Source organism: Erigeron canadensis, chromosome 1, assembly GCF_010389155.1.
Source record: "Erigeron canadensis isolate Cc75 chromosome 1, C_canadensis_v1, whole genome shotgun sequence".
Taxonomy (NCBI): domain Eukaryota; kingdom Viridiplantae; phylum Streptophyta; class Magnoliopsida; order Asterales; family Asteraceae; genus Erigeron; species Erigeron canadensis.
In genome coordinates this window covers 58,783,599-58,800,627 of record NC_057761.1, presented here as the reverse complement: position 1 = coordinate 58,800,627, position 17,029 = coordinate 58,783,599, and the positions used below count along the sequence as shown (strand labels likewise).

At 32.2% G+C, this 17,029-nt stretch overlaps 3 protein-coding genes across 5 annotated transcripts; 1 reads left to right on the top strand and 2 right to left on the bottom strand.

Moving 5' to 3' along the window:
• The first annotated feature begins 269 nt into the window (after positions 1-269).
• On the top strand, positions 270-3,093 carry LOC122601656 (tubulin alpha-5 chain). The gene is made up of 5 exons (XM_043774688.1): positions 270-482; positions 1,209-1,423; positions 1,533-1,732; positions 1,972-2,480; positions 2,563-3,093. Exons 1-5 carry the CDS (start codon positions 370-372, stop codon positions 2,879-2,881), a joined length of 1,356 nt encoding a protein of 451 aa, XP_043630623.1. The 5' UTR covers positions 270-369; the 3' UTR covers positions 2,882-3,093.
• A 323-nt stretch (positions 3,094-3,416) lies between these two features.
• On the bottom strand, positions 3,417-7,439 carry LOC122581920. 3 transcript variants are annotated; one of them, XM_043754240.1, is made up of 8 exons: positions 7,344-7,439; positions 6,593-6,694; positions 6,385-6,490; positions 6,130-6,312; positions 4,957-5,403; positions 4,400-4,489; positions 4,244-4,320; positions 3,417-3,759 (listed from the first exon to the last, which is right to left on the bottom strand). In XM_043754240.1, exons 2-7 carry the CDS (start codon positions 6,638-6,640, stop codon positions 4,256-4,258), a joined length of 939 nt encoding a protein of 312 aa, XP_043610175.1. In that variant the 5' UTR covers positions 6,641-6,694; positions 7,344-7,439; the 3' UTR covers positions 3,417-3,759; positions 4,244-4,255. The 3 variants fall into 3 exon arrangements, with proteins under 3 accessions (XP_043610175.1, XP_043610184.1, XP_043610192.1); XM_043754249.1 differs by having other exon boundaries at positions 6,593-6,690; positions 7,344-7,437; XM_043754257.1 differs by lacking the exon at positions 7,344-7,439 and having other exon boundaries at positions 6,593-6,899.
• A 2,538-nt stretch (positions 7,440-9,977) lies between these two features.
• Positions 9,978-10,903, bottom strand: LOC122585812 (ethylene-responsive transcription factor ERN1-like). The gene has a single exon (XM_043757935.1). It carries the CDS (start codon positions 10,861-10,863, stop codon positions 10,006-10,008), a length of 858 nt encoding a protein of 285 aa, XP_043613870.1. The 5' UTR covers positions 10,864-10,903; the 3' UTR covers positions 9,978-10,005.
• Between the last annotated feature and the right edge of the window lie 6,126 nt (positions 10,904-17,029).

Here is a 17,029-nt window from a genome sequence, read left to right as displayed (position 1 = left end):
CTATGATCTTAAGTTTGTGAAATGACACTATAGTAGCATTTATAGGAGGATAATGGATTGCTACTATCATTTAAAAAACTTAAGTAATGAAATATGCATTTTTGGTAAGACCATAAGGTCTAAGGACGATTTGTGAAATTAAGTCTAATAAAAAGGAAAAAAAACATCTATAAAAATGAGGGAGACAGCGAATGTACATGTATACAAAAAGACAAAACAATATCGTCTTTATAAGTCTAGAAGCAGGTCAAATAATATACAGTAATTGATAACTTCTTATTATTTTCCACCATATTAATCTAGAATTAGGTTGGTTTATCGTTCATTCATTTTAAGAAAAAGAAAGAAAGAAAAAATAAAAAGTAAAAGATGAGGGAGATAATAAGCATACACATAGGTCAAGCTGGAATTCAAGTTGGGAATTCATGCTGGGAACTCTACTGCCTTGAACATGGCATCCACCCTGATGGCATGATGCCCAGGTATACTTTCATTTTTTTTTCTTCTTCCATTCATATATCACTATATATGTATGTATGTAAATGATCATTATTGATACTTTTTAGTCTTAATTAGTTATGTTATTAGTAATTCATAGATCTATTTTATTCGTAGTTAATTTTATATGTGTATCTAGAATTCCTATTAAATTTCACCATGGGTGGTTTGTTTGGTGAGTGGTGACATCATTATATAATTTTCTGTAATTTGTTAAAATGATCAAAACTCTGTGGTTCCTGAGGATACCCATCACCAAGGTGACTTAGTGTCCAGGAAAAATATTTGGAAACAAAACTGTCACTGGATATATCCCGGTTAGGAGTTTAGGATGCGTATGTCTGAGTAAGAAAGAGTTACCTGTAACCTAAATAAGGAAAACGTTTCTCTGTATTGATAAAGTGACTGAATGGATAAATAATGTCTGTATGGATTAAGTCAATGTAGTTATTTTTTGTTTATTACGTCAAAAAAACAAACACTTTTGATGACTTAATGGATTAAGTATTTTTGATTAAGTCACGACTTTTTTATTAAGTCCTTAAACAAACACCACCTTACTCTAAACGTTTCCTTTCACGTATTATCCGTGGGTGGGAACATTGCCAGTTTGCGGTGGTTGCAAGTCACTAAAACTATCATCCGAGATCATTACGTTGACTACCATAGTATGTCATTTTTGGCTAAGGGGATTAAAATGTTTTTTACAGTGATACAACAGTTGGTGTTGCACACGATGCATTCAACACGTTTTTTAGCGAGACTAGTGCGGGAAAGCACGTGCCACGAGCCATATTTGTGGATCTTGAACCAACTGTTATTGATGAAGTTAGAACTGGGACGTATCGCCAGCTTTTCCACCCTGAACAGCTTATTTCAGGGAAGGAGGATGCTGCTAATAACTTTGCTAGAGGGCATTATACAGGTACTTATAAGATTAGTTACTCTTTATAAAGAATATGATATGAAGATCAGAAGATGTAAAGTTGTTTTGAATGGGATTTGGGTTAATTTTGACTTTCTCCTTTTAACAGTGGGGAAGGAGATTGTTGATCTTTGCCTTGATCGAGTGAGAAAGTTAGCGGATAACTGTACTGGGTTGCAAGGTTTTTTAGTGTTTAATGCTGTTGGTGGAGGTACGGGTTCTGGTTTGGGATCGTTGTTGTTGGAACGCTTGTCTGTTGATTATGGAAAGAAGTCAAAGCTTGGTTTCACTATCTACCCTTCTCCTCAGGTGACTATTCTACTGTCTTGGGCTTTTGGCTGTTCGTTTTGGAAATTTCAATCTGATTATTGTCACAGCAACTGGTTGCATGTGTTTGGATAACCTACTTTTCTTTATAAACAATCATTTTGATACTAGTTGTAACAAAACCCATGTTTGGATATTGCAACTTCAAATAATTTAAGTAATTAAAAAAGATTTCATGATTATGGTATAGCTTACCGCTGACCATTTTGGCTGTTTTGTAGGTGTCGACAGCCGTGGTAGAACCATACAACAGTGTTCTCTCTACACATTCTCTTTTAGAGCATACAGATGTAGCTGTGCTATTGGACAATGAAGCCATTTACGATATTTGTAGGAGATCACTAGACATTGAAAGACCTACTTACACTAACCTGAACAGACTCGTCTCTCAAATAATATCATCTTTAACAACTTCCCTACGTTTTGATGGAGCCATAAATGTGGATATTACAGAATTTCAAACCAATCTTGTGCCGTACCCCCGTATTCATTTCATGCTTTCATCGTATGCCCCTGTTATCTCAGCAGAAAAAGCATACCATGAACAGCTGTCAGTACCCGAAATCACAAACGCAGTGTTTGAGCCTGCAAGCATGATGGCTAAATGTGACCCCAGACATGGAAAGTACATGGCATGTTGTTTGATGTATCGTGGAGATGTTGTCCCTAAAGATGTTAATGCTGCTGTCGCCACCATTAAAACAAAGAGAACCGTTCAGTTTGTTGACTGGTAAGACATTAAATATGGTTGGTTTGTTTTCCTAAAAATTGATTGCTTTTTCACTGGCATTGTAATCTTGAATTGATGACAGGTGCCCAACTGGTTTCAAGTGTGGGATCAATTATCAGCCACCAACAGTTGTACCAGGTGGTGATCTTGCTAAGGTTCAGAGAGCCGTTTGCATGATCAGTAATAACACAGCAGTTGCAGAGGTGTTCTCACGTATTGATCACAAGTTTGACCTCATGTATGCCAAGAGGGCATTTGTTCATTGGTATGTTGGTGAAGGTATGGAAGAAGGTGAGTTCTCAGAAGCTCGTGAAGATCTTGCAGCTCTTGAAAAAGATTATGAAGAGGTGGGTGCGGAAGGTGTTGATGATGAAGGGGAGGGCGATGATGAAGAGTACTAAAATGGTGTTTCTTGCTTGAAGTCTTGATTTGTGGATTGATTGGATGAAAGATTGAACTAGTATACACCTATTATGTCTTCACCTTTTCTGTTTTTCCAAACATAGATATGCATGCATTTACTATTTAAATGTCAAACTGTGGTGTGTTCTTGTAGCATGTTGTCCGAGTGAATTAAAATTATATATTGATGTTTAAGGGATGTGAAGCCGTATATTAATGCCACTCAACAATTGTGGGTGTGGATATTATCATAGGCCATGCTATTTATCATGGTTTAAAATTTTAATTGCAAGGACCAACTCAGCGCAAATATGAGAGACACGATGGAGATAAGTGATACATTGGGGGCTGGTGTATGACTGGGTAAAAGGTCAAAAGGGTTCGCATTAACAGTCATCATCAACAGAGAAAAATTCATAAGTATATCACAGATACCATACGTGCAGCAGCAGGTGATTTCAAGTGGGCTAAGTTTTGAATGTAATCACCAATTCTGAAATACCTAAACGCACAAACATCTCGGTTCCAAAACAATTAATGATAAATACCATACATAACATTTCTGCAAAATGAAATTTACAACTAACAAATAACCATTTATCATATTTCTAAAACATTCCCAACATGGGGGTGGTTATCAAATTCATGGAGCATTCCACGTTAAACGGTGAGTTGTATCAAACTGTTTGATATTTAACCCCCCTAACACGTTTCTAATGACAACTATAATTGTAAGCACCCATCCTAAATTTAGTTATTACCTGTGCGGTTTTACTTTTACACACCAATCTACAAAAGTACAAAAACTTGGAAATCTGAAGCCTCCTATTCCAATAAGCTATTTACAAAGATTTATGTCCTAGGAAAGTTGTTTGACCTGCGGCAAGACAAACATTGATACCACGTCACAGATTTACCTAATATAAATGTGAAGGTGAGATAAAGACAACATTGTTCATAAACAACTTTTAGGTCTGAATGTGATTTTTCTGTTAAAAGTTGCGAGATTTAGAAAAGTGTTCGACTGTTTTTAGTTTTTACTAATTCCAATTCTAACTATTTGATAAGCTAATAAATAAGAAAAGCAATAAGGAGACTTTTATAAATAGAGGAAATACGTCTTGGGAGACAGAAGTGAAGTCTCTCAGATTAGGTTAAAAGAATGTGTAATCAGGTGATACGATTTTACCCATTAATCAGCTTGACTACAAGTAGTATGAAATTGATAATCAAATAATCAGTATCATAATGAAAATTTAAACACCCCGCTAAAACCCATTGGAAATATATCAGTGTTTATTTTTGTCGTTAATCAGAAAAACAATGGAAATTTAGAATTGTAGGTCAAGAGTAGTTGGTACCATTTGCCTGTTCTATGATTCATTGCCAAAATCTTCAAAACCTAAGTTCTCTGGTATCTCCAACCTCTTATCTTCGCCTGAGAGACAAAATATACTTTAAGTCTTTGAAACCTATCATTTTGAAAAATCAATAATTATTTAACCAAAAAAAACTACCTTGATGTTCCACCGTACTGCTATGAGAGTCCAAGAAATTGTCCCTTTCCGACGATAGAAAAGCAGATCTAGAAAAGCTCTCTAGCATGTCTGAAAATTATGAGCAAACATTAATCAGACATAACTATGGCTTGACAAGGAGGTGGCAAGATGCTGTTCCCAAAAAAAAAAAAAAAGACGAAGAGGTGAAAAGATGGGCAGGACGGGGTTGGGTAATAGATCAAAACAGGTTTGGGTTAACATATGTTAGTTTTAGCCTTTTAGGACAGGCCTGTTTGGTCTTCTTGACCTGAAAACATCTAATATCATTGTAACAAAATGCTTAGACATGAAAACTAAAACAATGTTATATCAATGATTGTCTATAACTTATATCTTTGTAACAAAATGGTGTATGAGCCTATGAGGTCTTTGTACCACTAATCTTTGTAACCAAGTGGCTAAGTTTTTGATTTGCACCGTTTGAGATAAACCAAAAATCAATCTATTTATTAATAAACAGTTAAGGTTGCCACCTCAAGATATATGTAGGAAGAGATGGAGAAAGGATATTGTACCAGAACTATTTGTGAAGTCAGCATTTGAAGATGATAGACCAAAATTTTGAGACATAGGATCCAACAAACCGAACAAAGAACTGTCATTAAGGAGTGTTCCATTCAGTTGGTGAGGGTCAGACTCCAAGCAACTAAAAGATGATACAGATGCATCACCAATAGTGGGCCGTGCCTCCAACACATTGCCATCAGGTCCGTAGATAAACCTTGAACTCCCCAGATAATTGGATTCTGCTTTCACCGAGACACCATTTGCTACTCCAATATTTGAATTGTGGGCCAACAACATATTTGGTGGAACATCAATCCTTTTAGAATGTGCAGACAGATCACCTGAGGGTATTGGCAGTCCACAATTGTTGAACCCTCTAGAAAAATTGTTCATGCTTTCTGTTTTCATAGGAATACCACTATTTTCGGGTGCATAGCATGTTGAGTTCTGATTCACTGGAAAAACGCAATAGTTCATGTAAGACTCCAAGATAATAGTCCATCACATTAACACTAAAGCATCTTGTACTGAGGCTGGTGTATGGCAATACATTTTGAAACTGGTTGTGTCATCAGTTAATTAGGGTGTTTGGAATTGCACTTAGGGGTAGATTATGGTTTTGCGAAACACAGACAATAAGTAAGATAACGTTTGGGAAACCATCTGAAAAATGTGATTATCATTGGTTTCTTTTAGAAAAGCAAGTAGAGGAAATAAAAAAAAATCGTCTGACAACATGATCTGAAACAACGCCTTACTGAGTGTTATGGGTTATGAAGTTTTTGAATGACTAGAAGATTGCAGAAATAAAAGAAAAAGATGCGAAAACTAGATTATATGTCATTATGGTCAAACCAGGGTTATTATAATATGTTTGTATTTGCCTTGATAATTAGTTTTGTAGCATATATTTCTACACTGGAGACATGTAGATAATCAGAATCAATTTCACTATAACACTTCAAAAAGGAAAGCCAAATAACTATTCTACTAATATTAGGATACCATGGGCTTAATGGTTTCAGACATAAATAATACAGCTAGATCTAAGCATAAAAGAAGTTGATCATAAGAGATCCTAACATATCATAGTCAATCACTGACGTCTTTTGGTCATTGAGTGAAACATGAATACTAAAAAAAACTTTGGTATTGATCATATCGAAAGAAAAGAAGCTTACTTGGCGGCATTTGAGATCCATTCGATTTAGGTTGGAAATTGACACCGGTTGGGCCCAATTGGTGCATCAACGCAGCCTGTCTATCAAGAAGCTTATTGAATTCCATTATTTGGTCTTTCACCATCAACCTCAAATGGTATCCCTTAAAAAAATCTTGATTTTGTTCTTCGAGTTTCTGCCAAACTGAAAGCAATAACAAATCGTCATTTAGAGCGACATAAATAACAATCGAAGGAAGATTAGCGAATTACTTACCAAGCTCAGTAAAGCTAGGTTCTATTTTCTCTTGCTGATATAAAAGATCAATGACTTGCTTCTGAGTCATGTAATACGGCAGACATTGTTCTATGAGATTTTGTACCTAGAACCAAATCATCATATACATTTATAACCGGCATCATGCATTTCGAACAATCATATATATGTAACAATATAACATTTAACATGTGGCTCAAAAGATTACCATTTGTATATCTCCTGGCGATACGTTTCTAACCTCTCCACCCGACATTTTCTTGACACTTTAACCAAAGAAATGCTTCTCGAATAAATGTAAATCACCTGTCTTATAAGTTCAAAGAAAAAAAGCCTTTTCATTAATTTATATAGCATATATAACAAAAGAAACACATGCTCACAACATAGCTTTATCCTAATTCAAAGTTCACATTTTGAAGAACATGTCTTCAGCAAATGAATTCTATTCCTAAGTCAACTTTCAGTCAAGCATGAAGCTTTTTAATGTATGGAGTCATAAATGATTATAAAGATTTGAAAATTGAAATAATTGGGCTGGTCCTATACTCCTATATATATATATATTACTAGAAAGAAAAAAACAACCCTAAAAGCATAAAGAAAAAGTAAATATACAAATTAAGTGATCAAAGTAACATGGCATCAACTTGTCTTGAAAATTAAGACTAAAACAGAGGAGGTTCAAAGATTATAACTTCTTGTAAAAGACTAAAACTTTAAAACAACCCATGAAAGAAATTCACAAAAACAGCATATATCAAGAATCTTTATTATGGACCTATAACTCTATAAGCAAATATCCAAATATATGCTAACTTAAAGAAGAAATTTTCTGCTTACACAAATATATATATGCATACATATGAATATAAGGAATCATGAATTAGATATATTTATAAAATTTGTAACAAAGATAAGAAGGGATCAGTAATATTAAAGAAAAAAAAAAAGATTACCAGCAGAAAATGGATAAAGGTGATGTTTTTTTTTATTTTGAATATTTATATATTTATTTTGAATGAAGCAAGAAAGAATCTTTTTTAATAATATAATATTCTTACTTATTATTTATTATGAATAAATATAAGAACAAAAATATATATAAAAATAAAAATATTGTGAGTGTTGTGTCGTGGTGTGGTGTGGTGTGGTGTGGTGTGAGGGGGGGAGTGAGGTGAGGAGGATGATGAGAAGAGAATATAAAGGAAGGAGGTGGACGCTGGATGGGATCCACATCACACACACACGGTGCGTTTTACTTTTCCTTTTTTTCACTTATTTTATTCTTTCCCTTCAACATATCTTTTTTTTTTTCTTCCTCATAATTTCCTTGTCGACAAATCTAATTTAGGGTTCTTAACAAATCCAAAATTACTATTAGGGCTTTCTTCATGTTTCTTTCTTCAACTTAGAGGAACGATTCACAAACAATTACATGAATAGAAAATTTTTGTTCTTGTTGGTTATTAATTAATATAATACTATGTTCGTTTATTTGTATACATGAGTAAAACAAAAAAGAAAAAAAAGAAATTATTAACAAGTCAAACCATTATTTTTGGAACACGATATTATCAAAATTTACTTCACCATTTCCATCTTTCTTACAATTGTTCCTGAAAAGGGTGACGATGAAGAGTCGTAATGCCATGTTAATACTAAACGAAACTGTAAGTGAATATATATGTTGAATAGCTAAATAAATTCGCTCAACTTGGTTGGACCTACAGACCTTTTTGTAGCAAGTTGGCTCACAAATGAATTCCTCTTTGTGACTAATCTGTCTATTCTTACTTTATATACTTTACTGTATTATATATGTAGAAGATACTATGTTAAAACCAAAGGGTGTGTAATAAAATGATTCACAAAGTTATGGACATTTGAACACACTTTTATCAATTTTCAACTGTCTTGAACCCATTGATTAGTTATACATTTGAGGTTAATTTATAAGCTTAAGTTATCCCTTTTAAAGTAACATACAGAATCGTCAAATCTAAACCTACCTCCAACTTAGTCGTTTAAAGATATACTTAATCAAGGTGGTCTAATAGTCACGATATTATGATTATTCACTAGATTTATCGAGTTTAAAACCTCTATAAATGAACATTCTGAGAGTGGCCAGAAAAATGATAAGAATAAGTCACGTGAATACCCCATCTAAGCTGCATATAGTTGATTTAAAAAAAAAAAAACGTAACTCGAAAAGAAGAAACCTCTATTTGTTTACGTTTACTCTGCGCTAAATAAATAAATACTACACTTAGCAGGCCATTTATTCCGTAGACATCTATCATCTATGAGTGTCCCAGGCCCGTTTTGTCATCACTTATTATATTGGGCTTTTATCATAGAGCATAAGCAGCCTACTCCAGTTTCTTTCTGGGCCGATTTGCTACTCGATCTGCAAATCCAAATACTCGATCAAATTGGTTGATTAGTTCATTTAATTTGACATTTTGACTTGTTTATCGAAGTCTTAACAAGTTTAATTGTAACATGAGGTTCAACAGAAAAAGGTTTCATGAAGAAAAATTTAGTAATGATTGTGATGCTAACATATGTACCAGCACAATATATCATTATGGGTAATGATCAATCATCATAAATTATTAACCTAAAAATCCTCCTAATTAATAGGATTATGACATGTGGAAAATCAGGGGGTGAGATTAGGAAAGAGAATTAACGGATTCTATGTGTTAAAAAGTTGATATATTAGGAGGATTGGTTGGAAGGATTTATCATTTTCCTATCATTATTTCAATTAAATACTTTTTTCGGGAAAGTGTTGTATTATCCCGGTGAGTATATTTCAAATAAATACTAGTACATAGTATTTTATTAGTCGGAGTTGTATAATTACAGGACCAATTTCTACTCATTTGCATCCTCAAGTGTAGTGTTACATTGCCACCATAAGTGACATCTTTTGAAGATTTCTAATCGATAACAACTAAGATGTGGGCTTAGAAAACCATGGTTTAAACTATGTTTTGGTGACATAAACTCCTCGAAATCAATGTGTATAGCCCGTTGAAAGACCAATATTAGATAAAGCGTTTAGGTACCCGAAAACCTAAAGTCCGTCTAATATATGTCAAACATGTTTTCTAAGGTAAACTTTTATGTATTAGTAAAGACATGTCAAATATGACACATATAAAAACCAAAAGACCTTAAGAAAGTTCTCCAAACTTTTTTTAAACGTACACCATCAAGAATATATTAAACACACAAAGTCAACCTTTTTTTAGATAAAACGAATAATAAAAAAAAAAACACAAAACAACATAGGTAAAATGCCGTTTTAATTTGGTTTTTAATTCGGTTTAACATTGGAATTCACAAACAGATTCCAAACATATGTTTCAAAACTTTTACAAACCAAAACTAACTCCACTAATCTAAAATCAAACCAAATTTGTTAATGTAATTGGATTTCACTTCTAATTTGCTAAACTTACACCTACAGAAAAGTAGAAATTAAACAACATACTTGTACTCATTTCATAAATTCTTCCAAGTAATACACCTAGTATTTATATATATTAATCCAATCAATAAAAGTAATAATAAAGAGAAATACTAGAGAATTATTTCTGTAAAGTTTTAAGTGATTGGGCAAAACATTTGTGACAACATTGGCAAATCCCAATAAGAAGTAGTGTCAGAGCAATCATGAAGAACATTCTCCCAATATTCATTAACACCATTCATAGCATATAATGATGCAGATATTTGTCTTTCTACTTTCATCCTTTCAAAATCACTTGTTGTTGTTGTGCTTACATCATCATCTTGATCACCTTTTCTTGATATTGGTCCTAAATCAAACCCATCAAATTCACCACCAATAATATTCAATGGCAAGTTAGACTTTTGAAGCTCATAACAAGAACCGCTACTTGGATCACCAATCTCAACTTTCCCAATACAATTTGTCAAATCTGGCTTATACCCATCATTTAAAATTTCATTTTCTGGAAATCTAGATGACCAAGTTTCAATCTTGACATTGTTGGCTTCAACCTTACAAGCCATCGGTGCGCGCAATGGCAATTCGGGAGTACTACTTTTTGGTGTGTTGATAGTGTTAGAATTGGTTTTGGTGATTGAGTTTTGTCTAAGGCATTTCTTGTGGTTGAGTAAGTTTCTTATCTTTAGAGAAAGTGCGGAATTTAAGGGTACATGATGGAGAAAATTGGTCCGGGCATTTGACCCACGGAGCAAGTAAGCCGCCTCATCATATGCCCTGGCGGCTTCCTCTGCTGTGTCAAAAGTCCCAAGCCACATCCGGATTTTTTGGGTGGTGTTCTTGATTTCTGCCACCCATTTTCCGGATGGACGTTGTCTAACACCCACAAACTTGCTTCTATTTGAATTTCTACCATTCGTGTTGTTAAACCGCGCTTTCTTGGCTAATGATGAAGAGGAATATACATAATTGTTTTGGAAGTTCAACTCCATTTCTTTTCTTATTATTTTTTTCCCCTTTGTTTTGAGGAAATTAAAGATACTAATTATTTTGAGGGTTTGACTTATTGTGATAGATAGATGGATAGGAAGCTTATATAGAGGATTTAAGTTCATGGGAGCCTGTCATGTAGCTTATGGAAGCTTATGGTGGTTTGAATTGTTTTTTGAATGGTTGTTAGTAGTTGACTGATTTATCAATGTTTTTTTTTTCTTTCTTTCATTAGGAGTGGAGACTATGTCATTAACGTCATAGGTGATTGGTACTTATCTGGTTTGTTTATATGACCAAACTTTTTGAGACAATGATAGGATTCGTATGTGAGTATTAACGTTAGATACGCGTTATTATAACTATTGTTCGGTTGGATTCAGCTATTTTGATAGAAGAAATGTCCGTCTTATTCAGCAGATAAGACTTTAGGCAGTCCTCAAACGGCCAAATTAGTTGTGATCATGTCATTTTTTTTTATGCTTCCTAACTTGACTACTATTTGAAAAAGACATGAAGGTTCGACTCCTTTTCACTATTTTTCGCTTAATATATGGAGTTCAATAAGGCGAACGCGTATATTAGGCCTTTCACCAAGGTAACTTAATGATCAAACTGTAAAAAGTTAATTGATGTTGGATTCACAGAGGTAAAAAATAGTAGTAAAATGCGTTGACATTATGAAAACAGAAGTAAGAACAAAAAATATATATTGATTAATTGGATAAGAAACTGATCGACTGAGTTGGTCAACTCAACAAACTAAGTTGCCATCACGAAGGCCTGCTGTTGCCCCCCACTCCTTTCTTTGCTTACTTATTTTATAAGATTTATTTTGCAAATCCAATTCGATTCGTACACATGATTAAATTAATATATGTATTTCTATTTCTAAAATAACGTATTTTAGTGCTGCCAATGGAGTATAGAAACATGTAAAAATGTTATAAGCGGCCGTAGCAAAAAAAAAAAACACACACACACACACACTGATCACACCATCATAAAGGGGTGTTTGGTATGATGGAATGGAAAGGGGAGAAAAGGAAAGGGAAAGACTTCCCCTGTTTGTTTGCAATGAAGAAAGAGAATGAGAAAGGAGAAAGGTGAATCAATTCCATTCTCCATATTCTCTACAAATTGTAGAGAATGGGTGAGAATGGAAAAAAATTTTTTTTTTTTCTTTTTAAGATGTTATATGTAATAAATGTACTATTATTTAAAAAATTAATTTTTTTATATATTCATTCTTTGTGGATACCAAACAACGGAATCCATTCTCTTTCTAAATACTCATTCTCTTTCTCACTATTTCCATTCTCTATTACATTTTCATTTGGTATGATTCCCTTATACCAAACATCCCATTGGGTGATTTGATATGATAACTTTATTGATGTGGGGAACCGGTGGTTTGATATGATAACTTTATTGATGGGGTTCAATAGGTGAAGGTGCTCTTATGATCCAATTTGCAATTTAATCTGTTACATCCAAATTTTTTAGTACTTACAAAAATTGGATTTTTTTTTTATAACAGTAGAGATATATTATATAAAAAAACTTACTGGTAAAATACTAGAGGGCAAGATAGAAGAGTACAAATTTAATATACAAGAAAAAAAAACTACCTATAGACTATTGAGAATTACAATCAAACTAACCACGAGCTTAAAAAGCAAGTAAATGATTGTTGATCCAAACGTCCCATTGAAAAATTGGATTTGTTGATATGCTTAAAAATATATCTAAGCAAAGAGATCAAAACACATAAGAAGTTACTCTAAAAGATAAAATTGAGGAAAAATATATGAACCATATGTCGAAGTATTAAGTACAGGAATCAGAGTTACTTATTTAGATGTCTTTTGGGTATACTAATTAACCATTAATTTATTGTCTAATATTATCTAGAACTTTAGGATGTTTTCTTATTCATTTGAATGAAATATGGATGTACATGTTCTTAATATTTTAGAGTCGAAGGCTTTGTAATTTGTATATATTATGAATGCATAAAATAAATTTGAGATAACTGAAACGAAGATTATAATTAAACAAATGGATATTGATTAAGACTTAAACCTGCCACTCAAGGACAAAAAATGCCTTTTCTACCAAAATGATTAAATATGCCGTTTTGGAGTTATATAATATAACTCGTATAATATAATGAAACTCCCAAGTCCTGATCTTTTATTAGACATGTTATCAAAACGACTCTAATTAAGACCTTTTCATGTATTTATGACAGTTTCCTTCTACCTATGGTTAACATATCATATTATTTACTTAGTCCATTGAAGTTTTTAATAATATGGTTGATTTGGCGTGGGTGTGAAAAAACAATAATTATAAGTACATCATACTAGATTTTATCTTAACAACTAAGATTTTAAGACAGATCGAATAATATTGTTTTTCATTTTCAAGAATCACAAGTTCGTTTTGATGGTTGTTTTGTTTGATAGATGGTCCAAAAGATTTGACCTAGTGTACGTTATTAAGATTTGTTTTTAATTAGTTCAATTATTGTGCAAAGGAATTCCAAACAACATATCAGATGAGATGTCTTCATAATTTCATATGGCTCAACAGTACTATAGAACCAGACGATCGTTATAGGCCTCCAAAAATATAGAGACCTCAATATTTTGTATACTAGACTAAATGTTTGGATTTTGGATGAAGTATCATCATATAATTTGCATGCAGTAACACTCTTACTAGTTTTTGCATCAACATCTGCATCTTTTCATTAGTAGTAACTCAATAACATAAGTGGAACTACCTTTTTTTTGTTTACTTTAATTTATATGCTAACTAATTAGGCCTCCAAAACTGACCTCGTATAAGGCATCTAAAACTCTTAAGCCGCCACTACGTACAAGTTATCCAATTACCCATAGTACCATGACACGTTACAAAAATTTTTATCTGTTGATACCAATTAAAATTAACATATCATAATTCACTTTGAATGATAAAAAGTTTTTGCCGATCAAGTTGCACAAAATGTGTACGTGGTGTTCATTTTGAAGTAATTTATTTCCTAAAATTAAATATAATTGGGAATATTTTTGGAGACCAATTCAGGCGCGCACTTGGTGACAAAAAACACCTTTATGTCGAAATTGATTAAATATGTCATGTTAAGTATATGCTTATATGAATGACTTGCCTACGACGTCATTAAAATTGTATTCTACTAAAAATCGTCACAATGATTTAAACATCTCAGTTATTTAATTTGTAAGAATGACATGCTTTTGTCGATCTTTTGTTAAATTAACATATTAACCGAGTCACATGCCAATAAGTTTATTGACAAATTGGTCGAGTCATATAGCCATCAAATAAAATGCTACTTTTAGCTAGGTGTATTTGCGAGTTGTCCTAAAATCACATTTTCGGTTCCTCCTCCTGCTTTAAATCGTTACAAGTTTTCTATCGAATGAGCCAAGATCGATTCAGTGTCAAAAATTACTAGCACATCTTGAATGGATGTTGAGTTTTGATCTTGACGTCAACAAGTAAGTAAAACTCAAAATTAAACTTCACGTTTACATTGAAGATTTTTTAGTCCAAGTTTTACTTTTTGCTTCCAGTGGATTATAATTTCTTTATTATTATTGGTTATTTTTCATTTAAGATGTATGAACTATCTTCAAAAATGATACGGTACTACGGTTGAAGAAGCTCATGCTTTAAAAAATAAATTCAACTATCATCAAGTGGCCGATGTAGCTTAATAAATTGACTAATAAGTTTTTGTATTATATGTTTCAGATGAATTTATTTGCTATTTTTTCATTGTTGGTTATGTACGCCAACGACTTTTTGATCATATGATTTACTTATGAGAAGTGATTTTTGTACCACATATATTAATTAATTTACCATATATATGCTTTAATGGTTTGTATTGTGTGGATATTTGTAATACGAAAATCATTTCCCTATACTTATGTGCATCTTGGTTTTGTGTTTTTTGTTCTTCATAAAGTTTAATGGCAATTATTGAGATTTATGAACTTAACAAGTGTGTAATCTGTATATTTAACTTATAGTATGGTGTTACGTTTTGGTCTATACTAATTTTAATGTTATGAACTTATGGTATATTTTTTAATGTTTCCCTTTATGGATAGATTCTTTCTATACAGGTAAACGAATTTAATACACAAACGAACTGGTCAATACGTTTTCTGAATAACTTGTTTATATTCCTTCCATTCACAAAAATTTGTTCGTGTAATAAAACGAACAAATATGAATATATAATTCGCGTTCCTTTTTTTTTTTATATATATTTTCTCAAACATTTGTTCTCTAGAGTTCATGTATGTTCATGGTTACAATATTTAAATTTTTCATATTTGGAAAACCTAAATGTCTTATGAACTTATTAAAACCACAATTTTTGAATATTTTTTGATGTGGTATTTGTATTGTGATGTTTTTAGTTAACTTAAGTTACTTTAAGTTTATTTATTTTATTTTTTTGAAAGGTGTGAATCATTTAATCACATTAGAAAATCTAGTTTACGTTATCTTAACCGAGTCCATACTAAAGAACTTATTCACCTTCACTACTTAGTAGAGCGGAAAACCCCAAACTAATGAACATAAACAAAACTTTATGTTATTTTTGACCATGAGAATGGGCCTTTCTCCCTCCGATAACCCGCCACTGGAGGTGTGCAACATTTACATCTCTTTCAAAGTATGCAATATACCTTTGGTAATATTAGTAAAGGGTTAAGTATCTAAAAGTGTAAGTAACTTTTATATTTTTTCAATCGTGAGAATTTAACTTTCATTTAGTTCATTGTATGCAACTAACCCGTTAAATTTGAACGATTAATGTAAAATTTTAAGGTTGACCGATCAAAAACTTCTACGTGGCAGCTCATATGGCGTGCCACGTATACACTTTTACATTAATCGTTCAATTTGGCGGGGTTGATTACATACAATGAACCAAATGAAAGTTACATTCACACAATAGAAAAAATGTAAAAGTTACTTACATTCCCAAATACTAAACCCTATTAGTAAATAGTGCCACAAGTCGTTTATATTTAACCCTCATTTACGATCCCCAGTTATATGCATTCTAAAACTAGCTAATCAACCCGGTTTCAACCCGGGTTACCTGATAGACGTTTTGCAAATAAATCGAATGATACCTGGTAGCTTTACCATATGTTGTTGAAAAACAAAAATAAATGGAAACAAAAGTTGTATAGTTGTGGACACACGTTAAAACACATTCGGTTCGCAAAAAAAAAAGTTATTGGGAAAAAAACATACCATAGTTTCGGCATATTGTACGAAAAAATAAGGTGATTAAAATCTTAAATAATAATATGGACATTTAATAAAAATTTATATTAATGATGCATATTTGAAAAAAAAAATCTATCAAAAAAATATATTTTGAATTTTAAATTGAAAAATATGATGATGTCATAATTAAATTAAGGGATGTGTGGTAATATAAATTTTAAAAAATCTTATGTCATCACAATCTTTCTTTATTAATATAATAGATCAGTTTTAACTTTGAATGGAAATTTCACATTATTGGTCTACAATTTAATGCTAGTATTTGAAAATTTTTGGATTGTTCCAGGCATTTGAATTTCTCTTTACTTTTGGAGTTACTCCATATTAATTAAACCAGTTTATGTCCAAGATTTAAAAATTAAAGGGATCGGGGAATAATACGAAATATAATTGAGACTAATTACCTACCCACATAAGACAAGCAATGCCTTTTTGCATCTATATGATTAAATATTCATATTTTTTTTATTTTAAATTACATTAGAAGTTTAATTGAGTTTCGAAAAGTACATAAAATGATAGTAAATAGTTTTGGATGATGACGTACAAATAAGAATCTTTTGGAGCCACGCTTCAACCAAGAGCATCTTTTTAAATCATACACCAGCAAAACCAACTTCTATAGTACATAATTTCAGGTTAAGTGTTTAAACATTGAATAAAATATAGATGAAATATATTGATAATTATCCACTAATGGTGATTAAGAAATATATAAATTTTTTAATGGCACTGAAAAGAAGTCTGACAAAAAATTGTTTTTGGTTTATACGGAAAAAACTAAAAGAAATTTGTTTCTGATCTCCATATAATACG